Source organism: Idiotropiscis lumnitzeri, chromosome 1, assembly GCF_059441095.1.
Source record: "Idiotropiscis lumnitzeri isolate Australia: NSW breed Sydney's pygmy pipehorse chromosome 1, RoL_Ilum_1.0, whole genome shotgun sequence".
NCBI lineage: Eukaryota > Metazoa > Chordata > Actinopteri > Syngnathiformes > Syngnathidae > Idiotropiscis > Idiotropiscis lumnitzeri.
In genome coordinates this window covers 33,990,818-34,008,073 of record NC_142391.1, presented here as the reverse complement: position 1 = coordinate 34,008,073, position 17,256 = coordinate 33,990,818, and the positions used below count along the sequence as shown (strand labels likewise).

Here is a 17,256-nt window from a genome sequence, read left to right as displayed (position 1 = left end):
AATTCATCTATTAGTTGATTTTTAATTTTTAAACCTACCCGCTGGTAATCATGGATACCCCTGGATATTTGCATTGTTTTGCAACGTGGCAATATACTGAAAATGATTATTTTATTTTCGTGGCGAATTCTTTCTACAGTTTGTTGTTCCGTTTTCTTTAATTGAGACAACACATAGCATTCGGTCGTAACCACGTCAAAAAGAACATCAAAGGAGTTTTCTGCTAGACCCAACTTCCACTGCAGAAGGAAAACGGTTGTTGTGTGTGCAGGGAAAAGTTCTGCTCCAAATTTAACAGCAACCGTGTTGGATTTGTTATTGACAGACAGCAGGAGAACGGCTCCCATGCCTACTTTGGTTCACAAAAGTTTGGCCAAAACAAAGCATCAAAACCAGTGGAATGCATAACAACAGTTTAGTGGAATAAATGTAAACCCATCTATGGCTGCAAGTTTATGTTGTCACTGCATAGATCCAACGCTTCAGATCAGTAAAAAACAAAGCCAAATCCTTGCACAAATGTAAATCACTTGGAGGGGAGAATCAATTATTCTCAGTCCCTATCCTGAATAGCAGCAGTCTACTGTAAAGAAAGTAAACAACATAAATTGAGAATGTTAAGAAACAGTGGGGGTGGCACGGTGTCCAACTGGTGAGCATGATGGCCTCACAGTGCAGAGGTCATGGGTTCGATTCTGGCTCCAGCCTTCCTGTGTGGAGTTTGCATGTTCTCCCTGTGCCTGCGTGGGTTTTCTCCGGGTACTACGGTTTTCTCCCACATTCCCAAAACATGCATGGCAGGTTGATTGGACACTCAAAATTGCCCCTAGGTACGAGTGCCATGGGCAAATATTCAGGGTTTTAAAAAAATATTACTCCTTTCCTAATGTGAATATTTCATCATTTAAAATTGATCAGGTCACCTCCTTCAAACGGAACTTTTTTTTATGTTTGTGTTCTGCTCTATCCGCATGGGATCTTGGTCCTGTGAGTACAGGAAGTACTTGTATGCGCGGCATCTAGCGCACAACACACCGGAAACACACACACAAAAACACATTCACATGGCAAAATGTAGACACAGCACCGAACCACTGCGAGATTTTGGGTGGGAAATGTGTTGTTGTTGTTTTTTTTAATTACAAAATGATCCATTGCAATGGAGTGCTAACTATCTAGCACTAACCTAAGACGAGTTTGGATATTTGCGTGCAGTACTCTGAGGGCAGGTGTGTTCAGAGAGGTAGAATGCGCTTTACTCCTATTAATTAATTTCCAGTTCGAGTGCCCACAACTGTTTTTTGGTGCACTCTGAATAGCCGAATGACAAATTTGACAAATGCTCTTGTAGTTTCAGCCAGTGCATGCTCAGAGATTATTTTTGAACGCGTCTCTAATACACAAGTAACTGAAAGACTAAACCTGTCCTTCCCTGCCCTCACAAACACAGAGCGACAGCACAAACATGGAAAGAGCAATTGTATTGGAACAGAAAGGCCAAGCACTTGTTGAACTTAAAAAAACATTTAAACTTCAATGAATAAATAAATTTGGGGGAGGTAAGGGGGGAGCTAGACAGCCCCCCTGCAGCCTCTGTGTTGCGCCATGCATGGTGCACTGATTGTTGTGGCCAGAGAGTTAAGGGCAAACACAAACATTAAAATTCCATCATCAAAATAATAATAACTTTGATGCCTATAGCACACTTCATTGGCTTTAGGAGATTTATATCACCAGATCTGAACTATATTAGTTTTTTTTTTATCCCTCACAAAAAGAAGGGCTTCCATTTAACTGTGCACTCTTCCTCTGTTGTCTCTTTGGGTCCTAACTAAACATATAAATCTCGTCATATGCTGCTTTATTGTGTATTTTTATGGGAAACACTATGCAAACCCTTGGGTGAATCAATAAACATGTTTTATTGTCTTTGTCTCCACAGGACATGTTTGGCTCATTAACCACGACTAAAATGACTGTAGATGATGCTGATAAGCACCGAGTAATTGAACACGTGCACAGTGAGACTATATAACAAGGTGTTCGAATTCTGGTGTTTTTACCTTCTTATGCCAAGCAAGAAAAAAACAAACACATCAAGTCATAGATTGCTCCATCAATTCATCATTGTCAAGAGTTGAATCCGTTTTGTTTTCTAATGCAAAACCTGACCTTCCTTGCATGGAAACTATCCCTTTGATAACAACAAATAATGCAAATGATATCAGGTGACCTATTGTGTTTGTGTGTTTATATATAAGTGCAATAATCTCTGGTGTTTGGAATTGTGTCCTCAGCAGCATATAAGCACACATTGAAAGTTCATACAGCATTGTATTGTATTGGTAAAGTTTTACCGGTACTTTTGTTGTTGAGCCATGTTGACTATTATTTCAGTGTGTGTGCATGTGTGTGCGCGTGCGTGGGGGGGTGCGTGTGCGTGTGCGTGTGCGTGTGTGTGTGTCATGTCCATCAAGTCATGCTGGCTTCAATACATTCAATACATCTATGATGGCCATGGTATATCATTCATATTTATCATAGTCATCAATAATTCTGGGATGCCGTGGCTCAAGGAACATCTGCAATTGTAATGTTTTCCATTCATCAGTTATTAATTCATTATTAATCTAACCAATTACGAACCTGCATTTCATTTACAATATGACACAGTCAAATTTCCATTATGCTAATTATTATTTATTTAGTTTATTTGCACCAAATCACCACTAAATGAAATGCTTTGAAATCAATATTTTTCCAAGGTAGGAATAATTTGGGCCTTCATACAATCGGAATGTATTTGGGCTTAGACATGCTGACTGTTGAAATTCACTATTAGACTCACTAAACCATTCAGTCATCCCCCTGGCCAAGACACATCTGCATTTGTAATGTTTCTCCAGCCATTAAATATTAATTTGTCACCCGTCTGTCAGTGTGTATGCGTGTGCGAGTGTTCGCATGTATGTGTGTGTATTGATTTGGGATATGTGCAAGAATACAAAGAGACCCCCGAGACTCGAGAGGTCAACAGCTGCTCCTCAACAACCAATCAATTGCGGTGAATCAGAAAACACTACACACAGATACGCGGACACATACAGATGGCACTCTTCCTTCTCAAATGCGTTGCCATGGAAACCAGATACAGGCAGCCAAGAGGGAGCAGTTTTCCAGCTTAAAATTGTAAATATTGAATTATGATGGGGTAGAAAGACACAGACCAACATTTGCGCTTGAATAATCAAGATAAACCTTTCGTCTCTATTCACAGCTACAAGAAATCACTCATGGACGTTAAGTTTAACATATTATGATGAATGTGTCTCACCGATCCAGTCATTTATCTGACTCTATACAACACACTTCACCAATTCCTTCGTCTTTCTCTGCCGTTTATGCGGGAAGTGCTTCGTTGCCTCAAGTGCGACTGCGAGTAAATAATTCCTCTGACCCGATTTGCAATGCATAAAAGTGAAAATCCCTCATGCTCACTTGCGTAGCACCAATCATGCAGTGTAATGTGGCAATAGTGTTGTTGTTGACTTTAGAGGTCGTAGGAGAGATGAGAGTATGTGAGCGAGGCGGGGAAATGACTTAATTATTGAACACGGTAGCAAACATTTGAAATGAAAAGAATCAAGGGATAAAACACACTAGCTTTATGAATAAAAGAGTCAGGATTGCTCATCATGGAAATAATCACACCACATGTGTGCATGAGTGTGTCTGGAAAGAGAGCAGTGAGAGTCATTACGCTAACCTTGAGATGACATTGTGAGAGGGGATGAGGATCCCATCAATGAAGGGCTTTTCTCAGGGAGTCCACCAATCTGAAAGGGCAGCAGAGGGTTCATCAGAGCTGGGAAACCCATGGGACTGACCGAGTTAATGGGGTTGGCCCAGACACAAGGATGACTATAGATGCATGGAAAAGGAAAAAAAAAGTGTCTGATGCAATAATGCTGCGTGCTTGTGTGTTGTGAGAGTAACAACAATGCAATTTGTGTTCATGCGTATGCAAGTCAGAGGAGGCGACAGCCACGCTGATAGAGTGATGAATTAATGGGATGTGTGACAAGGTTGATTAGCAAGGCCTCAGCAATCTAACTCGGTTAATGAAGTAAATGACTCCTTGGTAAAACAATCGCTTGCTCCTGAGCCGCTGACATGAGCCAGTGTGAAACTACATTCGAGTAGAAGGCTTCTACATAACTGATCTTCTGAAGACAATTTACAAGAATACGCTTATTTTATTCACATCGGGCACTTTTTTAAAATTCAGATAGTTTTATTTAATTTTAAATCAGGTTGGTTAGTTTTAATTATTTGGAGATTTTTCCAAATATGCTTTGTTTTATAGTTTTTTATTAGTTTTAGTATTAGGAAATTCATATTTGAAAGGATGTTTTTTTTTATCTGATTCATTTATTAATCTATAACATAATTGAGGATTAATCGACCATTAAAATTATGATGAGTGAGTCACTCCAAAATTGAAGAATGTGCAGCTAACCAAATATATATATATATATATATATATATATATATATATATATACATACATCTTCTGTACCACTTCTCCTCACTAGGGTCGCAGGGGGTGCTGGAGCCTATCCCAGCTGTCTACGGGCAGTAGGAGAGGTACAACCTGAACTAGTTCCCGGCCAATCGCAGGGCACACATAGACGAACAACCATCCGCGCTCACACGCAATGTAGAGTATCCAATAAACCTGCCATGCATGTTTTTGGAATGTGGGAGGAAACCGGAGTACCCGGAGGAAACCCACGAAAACACGGGGAGAACATGCAAACTCCACACAGGATGGCCGGAGCCGGGATCGAACACACGCCCGATGCTGTCTCTCACTGTGAGGCCATCGTGCTATCCAGTCGTCCACCGTGCCACCATACGCGCGCTCTTACGCGCACGCACATGCACACAAAGCACAAACGCACACATACAGGCACAAGGAGAGAGTGGGATACTGCAAGGCTTTGCTTTCTATTTGGCTCAAAGGTAGAAATCATTCTAATGAGAGTGCTAACCATGTCTGACAGGAGGTAAAGACCAGAACCAAAAAAAGCAATGCAGGTGGTAACCAAGACAACAGTAAACACCACCTTAAATACTTCTAACTGTGGGCTCCGTGCTGTCTCTGTCAATCTGAAGAGATGACACTGCACCCATCCACCCACCACTCATGAGGACATTACCATAATTTTGTTGTATCTCAATAAGCCAAGCAATCAAATGGGCTCATCTTGAAGTCTTGCACGAGTGTGTGTGCTGATGCTCAGATACTAGACAAAGAAGATGGCAAACAAAACCCGTCTTCTGATTATTCAACATCTAACAATGTTGCGAAGCCCTATGTAGGTTGCACAGAAACGACAGCAAATTATTCTGCAGCTTTCTCTTTTCCTATCACTCTTCTGCCAATGTAGCAATTGCTATACGTTGTATTGAGCCTGTATTGTACTCATTGGTTCTGGTATATCGCTTGACCTCACTGGGGTCCTGCTAATAGAATTGGTTACAAATATTTAATACAGAACTCAAACATTTGAACGCCATGTACTTCGTCAAAAATGTCCAACTTGTTCACGGCCATAATATGCGGCCGCCGCTCGTCTCTATATTACAATGTATTGGGGTTTTCCAATCAGTGACGTCGCCCACTTGAAAAAAAGGACTACCTTTCCTGCACCGGCACATCCCACAAAGAAATATTAGGAAAGCTATATTAAAGAAATTTGCGTCAGCGCACTTTTGATTGACAAGAAGTGTTTATAATATTGTACTTTGTCCCATATGTGTGGTCGGCTAATCTTAGCATTGGATCTCAGCGCACAGCCCAACTACTGGATCTCGTTACATTGTGAGTGTCTATGACAATTTCAGTTCAAATAAATGTGACCCATGAACAAATTTTGAGTCAAATCAATAAAAACTCCAGCAAAAAGTTTTGTCGCCTAGTTTTTAAAGCAAGGTTTCCCCAGAACTGAGACCAAACAATATATATACAATACAATTCAATAAAATAAAATTTTATTTATATAGCTAGTGGTCGTGGGTCAATTTTTATTGGCCAGTTACTGTCAGCATTAAATTATAATCTGACAAGCATCCACACAATGGGTTCTATTTCCACCGCCAGCGTAGAACTACTAATGGCTGTCTTCTGAAAACATTTGTTTATATTCGGTAAATTTTAATATTGTCGCAGTAGATTAAGCATTGTAGGATTCTGAATTATGCGCTGGGGAGGAACCAAATTTCAAATGTTTTGTGAAACCTGTTCAACCACAAATATTCCATAACATGATATATTAAAAAAAGTTAGGCTGATTCGGTTTGTCTTAGCATGTGCGAAAGTTCACACCTCCGACATTCAACCTTTAACATCCTGTTGCATTATAATTGCATGTGGCCAGATGCAGCTGTACTGGGAGTGCAGCGACTTTGAGAAACACACACAGCAGGTGTATGACAAACACACTGCTGGCTGTGATTGCGCTGAGTCATTTGTCGTGGTTGACACATTCAGTCCAAGCTTGAAAGTTCTTTTGAAAATGTCTCTATCAACATGACAACCAAATGTCTGACAAGTACTCAGGGGATTGTGGGTAATGAATGAAAACAAACCAATGGAAAGAAAAATCATTCTCTTTCATTTAGTTGTTTTGTCTTTCACTATATGTCGCTGGCATAGCTCGACAAAGTTTCATGATTTGGTGTAAATAATTTCAGCACACCAGTCCCACACACATAGCTCCAATCTGAGATCTACCCAGCAAATGAGTAATAATGCTTATTTATCATCGAACAGAATTAACTCATTTACTGCCATTGACGGCTAAAGACGTCAAAGTTCCATTTTATTTTTTTTACTCTGCTGTTAGTGAATGAGTTAATATTCTGACATGTGATCAAAACATATGAAGCTGTATTTAATCACATAACCATCAGAAGAGCCGGATAATTCATAGACAAGGTAGACAAAAAAACAGTAAAAAAAACGGGGGTGCTGTGGGTGCCCTGCCCTCACGTGGTCATCGTCCCTTTGAACCCGCCCTCATACACACCCCTGTAGATGTCTTGGTCAAGTAACTATGCAAACATGGGGCAGACAGGATGCAGTTTGTCCACCCCTGACATGAATTTTAAAAAATATGCTTAAAGGTCGGATATGATGGACATGCGACCAGTTCAGGGCTTGCTTGGATATTCTCCAGCTATCCCAAAGAGAATAAGTGGCAGGTATCCACTTTTTTATGGTATTTTTAACGTAATAAATGTGCCTTACCACATTCAAAAAATGGACTTAGATAAAGCAGATCAAAGACGATCAAATCTTTTTTATGTGTGCGCATGTGTTTCTGTGTTGTGGCCACTTCGTACACATTGTCAACAGTACCTCATGTGAACATTCTCAGCCTCCCTAAAACAGGATGTGGTGCCACAGCAAGTACTCGCTCGACAACACCCACTTCCTACGAGGTTGATAAACAGCCTTGTGGCTTCACGGCACCCCCCCCTGCCCGGTGTGCATGTATACACACACACACACATGCACGCACACACACTCGCTCAGCTGCATCACCATCTGCTAAAGTGACACATATCCAGAGTGAGTTAGTATGCATAACGTTAGCATTGCTACCATGAGATTTACTGTGACTAACTATATAAACGCCAGCAGAAGCACTTACGCCTCTATAACTCAGCTGCCTCTCCTCACATGCGGGGCAGTCACAGAGAAAGACATGAGAGGAATGAGCGTAAGAACGCGCTCAAATCATAGCTGAATTAGACAAGGGTATCAACATGTCACATTTGTTTTAAGAGTCCGTGATCTAAGTGTTTTTGAGTTATGTCTACCGCTGGACAGTTATGATCCCCATTAAGGCCCGCCTAAGTGTCTCTAGAGGTTGATAATAGGATGCCAGGAAAGGCTTTTGCAAAAATCTGAAGAAGAAATGCTTGCATGAGCACATACGGTGCTGTCAGTCACGTCTGTGAGCTGTCAGCATACGTACAGAATACGCATGCATCTGAGGGGAGAGTGAGGGGTGTATTAGGCCCGCTTATCCTTCACACTTCTCTTGTCAAATGTAACATGAAAATGAAAGCTGTGTGTGTGCGTGTGTATGTGTGTGTCTGCGTGCGAGAGAGAGTGAGAGAAAAAAACAGGGAGGGTCATAAGAGAGGAACCGTGCCTAATCCTGTGGGATGTGAGGGCATCTACTGTGTATGGAGATGGGATGTAGAGATGTGTTCAGCGGTGCATGGATCACAAAAGCTCCCTCACTGACAGAAGATACTCCCAGGGGAGCAATGTCAAACTGCGAAAGGAAAATACATGTTAGATTTATTTATTTTTTTCCAAAATGGGAGGAACATTAAAGTGTTTTGCCACATGGCTGATACATTATTTGCAAATATTATTTAAAATTATTTACCTTTATTGAGATAATTGTTACATTTCAGTTCAGTTTTGATTGACACGCTCTGAGAGATATTCATTGAATGTGATTTTACTTTCCAGATGAGTAACTGCATCGCTTCTGAGGATGGAAATATTAGGATTGTCCATTGTGGTTCGCATGCCTCCCAATTCTCAGGTTCATGCTTATACACAATGAACATTCATCTTAATAGAGTTTGTGTAGCGGGGTGGTTTTAAAATGCATTATGTCAACTAAAATATTCCTGAATGTTATCATAAAACCCCAAACAAGAGAGCACTAATATAGTGGTCGCAACTAATAGGTGCAGTATGACTACAGTCGTCAGAAATGCAAGACAATACAACAGTTGCCGTGGACATATAGTTACCAACCTATTGGGTTGGAAAAAAATCACCACCGCAGGAAAAACATTTTTTTTCTCGGCTAAGTCAGTAGTGGTTGTTTATTTAACACAGTTGCGACTTGGGTCTTCTTCACGCGTCGACATAGCAAGCCAGTAGATGGCAGTGTTGCACCAAAATATTTTTTTACCCGGAAATAGTACATGTGGACCTTTAACAGGGCGGAAGTTGACATTCATGGAACTATCCTTAACATTTTAGCGTGATGGCGTTCGATGTCAAATCCAGAGCCAAGCGGTACGAAAAGTTGGATTTCCTCGGAGAAGGCCAGGTGAGTGGTCTTGAGTTGTGTTTTTTCTAGCCTTAAAGTGTGTTTCTGTTTCGGGCTCTGGCTTTCTGCTAGAATGAAACAAAGCTAGTAGCATGCTAGCAACCCGGTTGCTAATGTCAACAAAGCATCTGCGACGCACAGTGGGACTCATTAATGATCAATATTTTTCTTTTTTTTTGGTCAATAGGTCCTTCCCTTTCCATCAATGCATTTTTTACGTCGAAATGGTGTATTATTATTACTGCTCTTTTCAAGATTACGTGATAGTACCGCCACTTCTCATGCTCAGATCGCATGTTCAGTTTACATGGGACGGTGAGATGATATTTTTCTCATAACGCTCTTCTTTTTTTCCGAAATATATACACTGTCAATAGTTTCGCCGTGGAGTAAATCACTAGCGAGATTATCTACTTTTTGCGTCTGGCGCGGTGATATGACGTAATGGTCTCCTGCTAACAGCCCATAGGGGGCGCATTTGTGTGTGGTATCTGTGATGTGCAGTACACAATCGGTCCCCAAATTTAAAAATGGCAACTCATTGTTACAGAGATCCTACTTTACTTTTTGGCTACTATCACGTTGCTGTTGAACAATGTACTGTCTGAATTTCTCCATGTATGCCTGCATGACTGTTATCCAGTTTGTCATTGTGTGGTGTACAACACCAAACATACAGCAGAGAATTGGATTTTTACCTAGAGGGATGAGTATAATGATTTGCCTTCAATATTGTTAAACTAATCCACCCATCCATCTCTGTTCTCTAGTTTGCCACCGTGTACAAAGCCAGAGACAAAACAACTGACACTATTGTAGCCATTAAAAAGGTAAAAGCGTGTGATCTTGTTTTGTCAACCCATGTGGGCTGTTTCACTGCACATATAGTAAATGTTTCCCAACCCCCATATTAGATTAAAGTTGGCCACAGAACTGAAGCTAAAGATGGTGAGTTTTGAGTCATCTGGCAGACCGTGTACCACATGTCTGAGGACTCTGTCAACGGCATCTATGCCTATTTATGTTTATAGGTATCAACAGGACTGCCCTACGAGAAATCAAACTGTTGCAAGAACTCCATCATCCAAATATTATTGGGGTAGATACATTTGTATTTTTATTACTTTTGTGTTTTCACATATTAAGAATCGATTTTAAGAACTGTGTTACTTTGTTTTAGCTGCTGGATGCCTTTGGGCACAAATCAAACATCAGTCTGGTTTTTGATTTCATGGAAACTGATCTGGAGGTAAAACTTTGGCTATCCTAAATGATGATTTAATGTCTGTTTTCTGTAACTCAGCGGTGGGCAAACATTTTGATTGGCGGGCCACAATGGGTTCTAAAATTTGACAGAGGGGTCGGACCAGGAGTAGAGGGATGGGGTGTGTTGGTAACCTCACCTCATCGGAGAAAAAAAAAACATTTAATTTTCAATGAAAGTGAATTAAAGCATCAATACACAATACATATATATGTATTTGAAAAACCACAGTATTTAGAAAATAAAACATTAACAAGGGTATTCATTTAATTTTTTTTCAAGTTCGGCGGGCCGGATTAAAACTTTTAATGGGCCGCATGTAGTTTGCACACACCTGCTGTAACTCATCCAGCACATTTAAACCAGTCTGTAATTAGCACTATTTTATCTCTGAGCTAAAATCACCACTCTCTTCAATCGGCCATTATAATGCTGTTCATATCATTTGTTAAATCAGTCATCAAATCCAAACATTAATTATACACACACACACATATATATATATATATATATATATATATATATATATATATATATATATATATATATATATATATATATATATATATATACATATATATACACCCCCCCCACACACACACACACCTTATCTTCCAATGGAGTGGCAAGTCAGATATAAAGTTAGACAATTTTAGATAGTGTACATTAACATGATTGACAGACAACTCAATGTAATAATAAAAATACTAGCGCAACCCTAAAAAATTAAAAAAAACTTTCCCCCGATATTTACGTTTAGCATACTCTGTCCTTGATAAATGCACAGCACTCATAAATCATGACCCAGATTACAGTACTTAAAAAAAAAAAATCAATAACTTTCCGCTCTTAGCGCTAACAGTCAATTGGTACCATTAGCAGCTTGGATGAAATATGATGCCTTACTCAAGGCCAGTGCTAAAATCTTATTCTTAGGTATTTAAAAGCAGGAGGCTTGTGTTCATTGCTTGTAGGTAACCACACTTCAGAGCGAGATCTGTTTTCTGAATCTCGCCGCGCGGCTTCTTTGCCATCTTCCTCAATTGTAGATTGTAAATCATCACAGCTATCTGGTTGCATTTATTTTTATGGTCTAGTTCTCTCAAGCTCTCCCTCTCTCCTTTTTTATTTATTTTTATTTTATACATTTCTTTATTCTTAAGGTGATCATCAAGGACACCAGCTTGGTCCTGACTCCGGCCCACATCAAAGCCTACATCCTGATGACTCTACAGGGATTAGAGTACATGCATCAACATTGGGTCTTGCACAGGGTAAAGACAAAATATAGCATGTATACACATGTACACAGTTATTTTTCTAAATCACAGATATGATTAAGTGTTGTAATGCACACAGAGAATCTGCCTGGTTGTAGTCACAATGACAGTTGGTCAAGAGACGGTCAGTTAAGAATAGAGTCATACAAACTATACTTGATATTTGCTGTTTTGAATTTCTAGGATTTGAAACCCAATAATCTGCTGCTTGATGGTAATGGTGTGTTGAAGTTGGCTGATTTTGGTTTGGCCAAAGCCTTTGGCAGTCCCAACAGGGTCTACACTCATCAAGTTGTTACCAGGTTTGTGCTGTTGCGTGTAAACTAATGTGGGCAGTGGCAAGGGGTAGAAACCTGAAGAGATTATAAAAACCCATGACTGACAGAAAAAGGGGCTATCTGGAGATCTATATTAAGCATTTGCGACATATTGAATGCTTCAACAAAACGATACACCCTCATGTTGTTTTCTCCTGCCCTATTTTTTTATGCTGTCAAATTTTTGTGGTTTGGAATGACTTATCCCTCTCACTTTAAAACTACTTCACACTCAACAGTATATAGATGAGGTATATTATTAGAAATACACCAGTATAGTGATTCATTGTTTAAAAAAAATCAAAACTACAGTCACATTGATAGACATGATAAAAAAGAAAGACTCACATTCAAAAATAAAAATAATTCCCATTTGTCGTGTGGAATTTGCATGTTGTCGCTGTTTTCTCACACTTTCACAAACATGCATGTTTAATTAATTGACCCTAAATTTTCCCCAGGTGTGAATGTGTATAAGAATGATTTGACTGCATGTGCCCTATTATAGTGTTCCCCGCCTTTCCACTGAAGTTAGCTTTGATATTCTCCTACATGTGTTAGTAAAGACTTTTATATCTTTGCTAGGTGGTACCGCTCTCCCGAGCTTCTGTTTGGTGCCCGAATGTATGGAGTAGGTGTTGACATGTGGGCGGTGGGATGCATCCTGGCAGAGTTGCTCCTTCGGGTACACAAATATTTTATGATTAAGAATGTAAAGAAAAATGTATCTATGCTAATGCTTTTATGTGTTCTTTTTGATATAGATACCTTTTCTTGTTGGAGATTCTGATCTTGACCAGCTGACCAAGATATTTGAGGCTCTTGGGACGCCTACAGAAGAGACATGGCCGGTAAAGAATTGTATTCTTTTTTTTTTATTTTATTTTATTTTTTTTTAATTTCTTCTAAAATATAATTGTTTGTCTTTGTTTCACTTTACAGGGAGTTAGCAGTCTACCTGACTATATGCCATTCAAAATATTTCCTGGCACACCTCTTGAGCACATATTTAGTGCAGCAACAGATGACTTACTAGAGTTGCTTCATGGCCTCTTCACATTTAACCCCTCAAATAGGACCACAGCCACACAGGTGCTCTTAGTGTCTTAAAAAAATAAATAAATAAATCGCAGAGCTTGGGTTTTCCAAGTGCGGTCCACGATTATTATTAACAGTGACACTGTAATGTTTGTACATAACAGGCTCTGAAGATGAAGTATTTCAGCAATCGGCCTGGTCCCACACCTGGCCCACAACTTCCCCAACCCAACTGCTCAGCTGAAGTTCTGCGGGAGAAGGAAACAGCCGGGCTCAAGAGAAAAATAGAAGGCCTGGAAACAAGTAATTAAAAGACCCACTCTTGATATTTCTACCTATAACCCAACCACTGCCATGGTGATTTGGCTTCATGAAATCAACCCTTTCATTTACGGGCAGCAAGAGATTGAAGATGATATATTTCACACCATCCTACATACACACAGGTCACATGTAGTCTATAACCTCGCTGACCCTTTCAGCAATGGCTATTTATACCAGGCGTATAAATGGCTTCATTTGAAAGTAGCAATTCCAAAGGGTGTTGGCTGCACGATTCTTTATACAGTGGAGGCAAACATGCACATTTCTGCTGTTTAAGTCGAGTGTGTGAGGGCATGTTTTACTTTGGTGTTCATGGGAGGTTCAAAGCTTTTCCGTCTCCTCCCCTGCGCCTGTGGTTTGGAAAATATCTGGGTTGACGATTCCTTATGGTCAAAGCCTTAAGTATATTACAGAGAGGTAATTTAAAGACACCAATAGACTTTCTGGGTGTGGAAAATGTACATTAAAGGTTTGTAGTGTGTTTGTGTATTGTTATTTACTGTCAAAGCAGATATTTCTTAATGTACTTATTCTATGAATATTCTGTTTTTGACTTTCAGCTACCATAAAGAAGTTGATATTCTAATCAGATGTACATGGCACAGGACTGATGTGTGCTGTAATGTCAAAGGCACTGCTGAATCCTGCAGTCCAACAGGGGATGAACAGTACAACTTGTGGTCAACAAGCACTTCTGTGATGATGTCTGAACTCCAGCCAAGAATCTGCTGGATTTGGGTTGTTTATCCGTCTATGACAGCAAAAGAGAAGGACCGTACTAGCAAGCCTCACGTAGACTGTTTTGACAATATGGACAAAAGTATTGGCAACTAGCCAGAAAGAACCACCAAATCATCCCAAAAAAAAAACTGCAGAAAAATATCTGTATAATCACTGATGTCAGATGAGAGGGCCACAGCTCCCATTATGTATTCGTAATTCATCTCAAAGATGTTTGGGACCGTCACGTTCTTGTTCACCGAACTCCTCTGACTAGGCTTTTGTCGACCATGTTTGTGCACTGGGGTACAGTCATGCTGGAAGGCACTTCCCCAAACTGTTCCCACACAGCTGAAAGCACAGAATCATGTATGTGTAACTTGAGTAATTGATATTCAGGGTGAACTAGGCAAGGTCATTTATCAGGAAGTATGTCTCACTACTTTTGTCCATATTTAAGTATATATTATTTTTTTATATATATAAAACCAATAAATGGTGCAAATACATGAACTGATTTCTCTGGTGTTATTATTGTGAAATGAATGATAAAAGTAAGATTAGCATCTCAGGACATGCAGTTTATTACGGTTTATTGCACTCAGTGGGAGTTAGGCCCTAACTGGGCAAACCAGTATCGAAATAGATCACATCATCATTGAATAGATATTTGTGACATGGATGAACTCAGCCCTAGTTTGTTCGACTTGGTTTAACGTGAATAATGGTAATTGTTGGAAAAGTTTGGCTTCAACATTGCGATTTTATAATGTCACAATGTGAGTATAAAAGTGGCTGAAGATGTGAACAATATTGAATAATGTTATTACTAATTACAGTAAAAGTGTTGAGATACGGAATAATTCTCAAGAACGATTTTAAGGATTTTTTTTTCTACCTAGGGCAACTTTTTAAATTATGTTACGCAATAGTCAAGATATGTGGTGGTAATTATTAGTAGTCTAAATTAAGATCTCAGAAAATTCCAGGAGATTTAAAAAGCAGGACAATGACCTAAATTTCAAAACTCACCTTTTGTAAAACGGGAGCGGTGTGTCTTTCTTTCTCGTGTAATTTTTCTAGAATTTTCTCAGAGTCCTAAATATAATTCAAAAGAACATACACTTAATACACTTCTTTGTTAGTGACCAATGTAAGGATAAAAACTTCTGGATGAGTTGTCAAATTACTCAAGTCAGAGAAAAGAAAACATTGCTTGATCAGTGAATAAAATCCAGATAAAATCTTCTGCGTGCGAATGAATTTCTTTCATGTTATGAAATTTACAACAATTTGACAACCAGGCCTGAACAAGATTCAAATTTAAAGCAATGCCCAATTAATATTATGACAAATGATAATACTAAACACTCCTTGCTCTGGCTGACTGGTATACGGCTTGCTCTCTGTAGACAGAGAAGCAGATTTATTAATGCGACCCCATGAACTTTGTAAACATGTCAAAATGACCAAAACATCCAGATCACAGGGAAGAAGAAAAAATAGAGGCCAATAAGCAGGTAGATTTCTTTGCTCCAGCTGTTGTGAAATGCGCGATGTAAATAAAGTTGGATTGGATTGGATTGTAGTAATGCTTTGCTTTGTGCGGCCATTGTTCAATGTTGGGTTTGTGTATTTTATGTCATGCACTTTGATGGGCAGCTAAATAAAGGTCTTCGGAGAAGACGAGGTCATCGTGCCAGTAATTTCTTTGTTCTGTTTGATCAAAGCGTGTCTTGTGTTTGTAAAGCTCTATGTACATTGGATTTGTAGGTTAGCATTGAAAGACGGATTTTCCTCCTATGTTCAGACACACTCTCTGATTGCCTCGTCGTTGTGGATAAAGTGTTGAGTAAATCTCCCTAAAATCACATACAGTCTCGCTCTTTGCAATATCGATCCTATGAGCTGGATTACTTCAGCCACAAAAGCAAAATGGACACGGTGAGAACGTCAGTGAGTGCAAGCAAAGAAACAGGATGGCCACAGCAGCTACCAGCCCACCTGCAGGGCCACCAGACCACTCCAGAGTCACTCGGCCTCCAGACCAGGTCTGCAGGTCCAGATGGGCGCATATTTCCACCACTCGCCGTCCCATCATATCGTTCACCTGCAACAGCAGGCAATAAGGTGAGTCAATGGAATATAGTATCACGAGCTATCACAATTCCTGTTTTACCAATGGTGTGTGGAAAGCACTCATTCCTATCCCAAGTGAATGCGACCTGCAAAGCCATTGGTCCAGAGACTACTGCCTCAATGAGCCATGTTTGCAGCGATTCAGGCGAGTTGAGTCAAGGCCCCAGCCATGGCCCAAGTAACATTAAAACTTGGTCCCTTCCTATAACATCCGTTATCTAATCTGCTTCTCCTCACGAGGGTCACGTGCTGAGCCTATCTTCAGGCAGCAGGCGGGGTACACCCCAAATTGGTTGCCAGCCAATCGCAGGGCACACAAAGACGAACAACCACTGCCGCTCACACTCACACGGGGCCCGTTTGGAGTGTCCCATTAACCTACCATACTTGTCTTTTGGCACATTTAAAACAATCATTCTAAAATGAGCCACTAGAAACACCCATCAGTCATGTGTTCCAATACTTTTGTCCACTTGAGTTCTGAGTTTAACACATCTAGATGAAAATAACATTAAATCAAATCTGGATTTATGAGCTTCGGTCTCATAGTCATCCCTTGATCTGAAACTCAAATATCTTTAGAATACAATCAAAACAAAATAATTGACCTTGTTCTTGCTCTCCTACCAGATAGGACTGTAGCTAGCAAGGTAGCTATGTGTTCAAATCTCAAATTGTCGTGTCTTTAAAATGTGTTTTTCGCAATGGTGTCCTAGTGACCCCTGTTTGTGTCAAATAATTTGTGTATTTGTCTGTACTGTGTATGTGGCAGATGTGCTTTATCGATTTTGTTGTGTCTTCTCACGTGCAGACTGGCTATGTGTGTGTGTTACAAAACGTGGAGTGGAAGTCATGACCAGTTGACGGAATTCAGCACATTTAAACGGAGTAATAAATGAATATAACGTGGGAATAACATAAAACCAGTAAATACAATCACTTGTCATTACTGCGCACGGTACTTCCAGTTTAATTTGATAAATGCTTTTTGTTTAATAAATGTTTAACACCTGCAGCAAATT

General features: G+C 39.8%; 1 protein-coding gene and 1 long non-coding RNA gene across 2 annotated transcripts; one reads left to right on the top strand and one right to left on the bottom strand.

Annotated features, from left to right (window-relative positions):
* Nucleotides 1–8,992: 8,992 nt before the first annotated feature.
* On the top strand, nucleotides 8,993–14,608 carry cdk7 (cyclin-dependent kinase 7). The gene is made up of 12 exons (XM_088296858.1): nucleotides 8,993–9,152; nucleotides 9,923–9,982; nucleotides 10,067–10,100; nucleotides 10,184–10,251; nucleotides 10,333–10,401; nucleotides 11,580–11,690; nucleotides 11,880–11,998; nucleotides 12,599–12,698; nucleotides 12,778–12,864; nucleotides 12,956–13,105; nucleotides 13,216–13,354; nucleotides 13,936–14,608. The coding sequence occupies exons 1-12, from the start codon at nucleotides 9,087–9,089 to the stop codon at nucleotides 13,959–13,961; spliced, it is 1,029 nt and encodes a 342-aa protein (XP_088152984.1). The 5' UTR covers nucleotides 8,993–9,086; the 3' UTR covers nucleotides 13,962–14,608.
* Nucleotides 11,016–16,437, bottom strand: LOC148344339 (uncharacterized). The gene is made up of 4 exons (XR_015843256.1): nucleotides 16,275–16,437; nucleotides 16,100–16,205; nucleotides 15,128–15,193; nucleotides 11,016–14,446 (listed from the first exon to the last, which is right to left on the bottom strand). It is a non-coding gene; the product is annotated as an uncharacterized LOC148344339 (long non-coding RNA).
* Nucleotides 16,438–17,256: the final 819 nt, after the last annotated feature.

Bases quoted from the DNA above. Each gene is read 5' to 3' on its own strand.
- cdk7 (XM_088296858.1), top strand. From the start codon at position 9,087: ATGGCGTTCGATGTCAAATCCAGAGCCAAGCGGTACGAAAAGTTGGAT. The intron at 10,101-10,183 runs GTGAGTTTTGAG...TTATGTTTATAG, and splicing joins CAGAACTGAAGCTAAAGATG to GTATCAACAGGACTGCCCTA. The intron at 12,865-12,955 runs GTAAAGAATTGT...TTCACTTTACAG, and splicing joins CTACAGAAGAGACATGGCCG to GGAGTTAGCAGTCTACCTGA.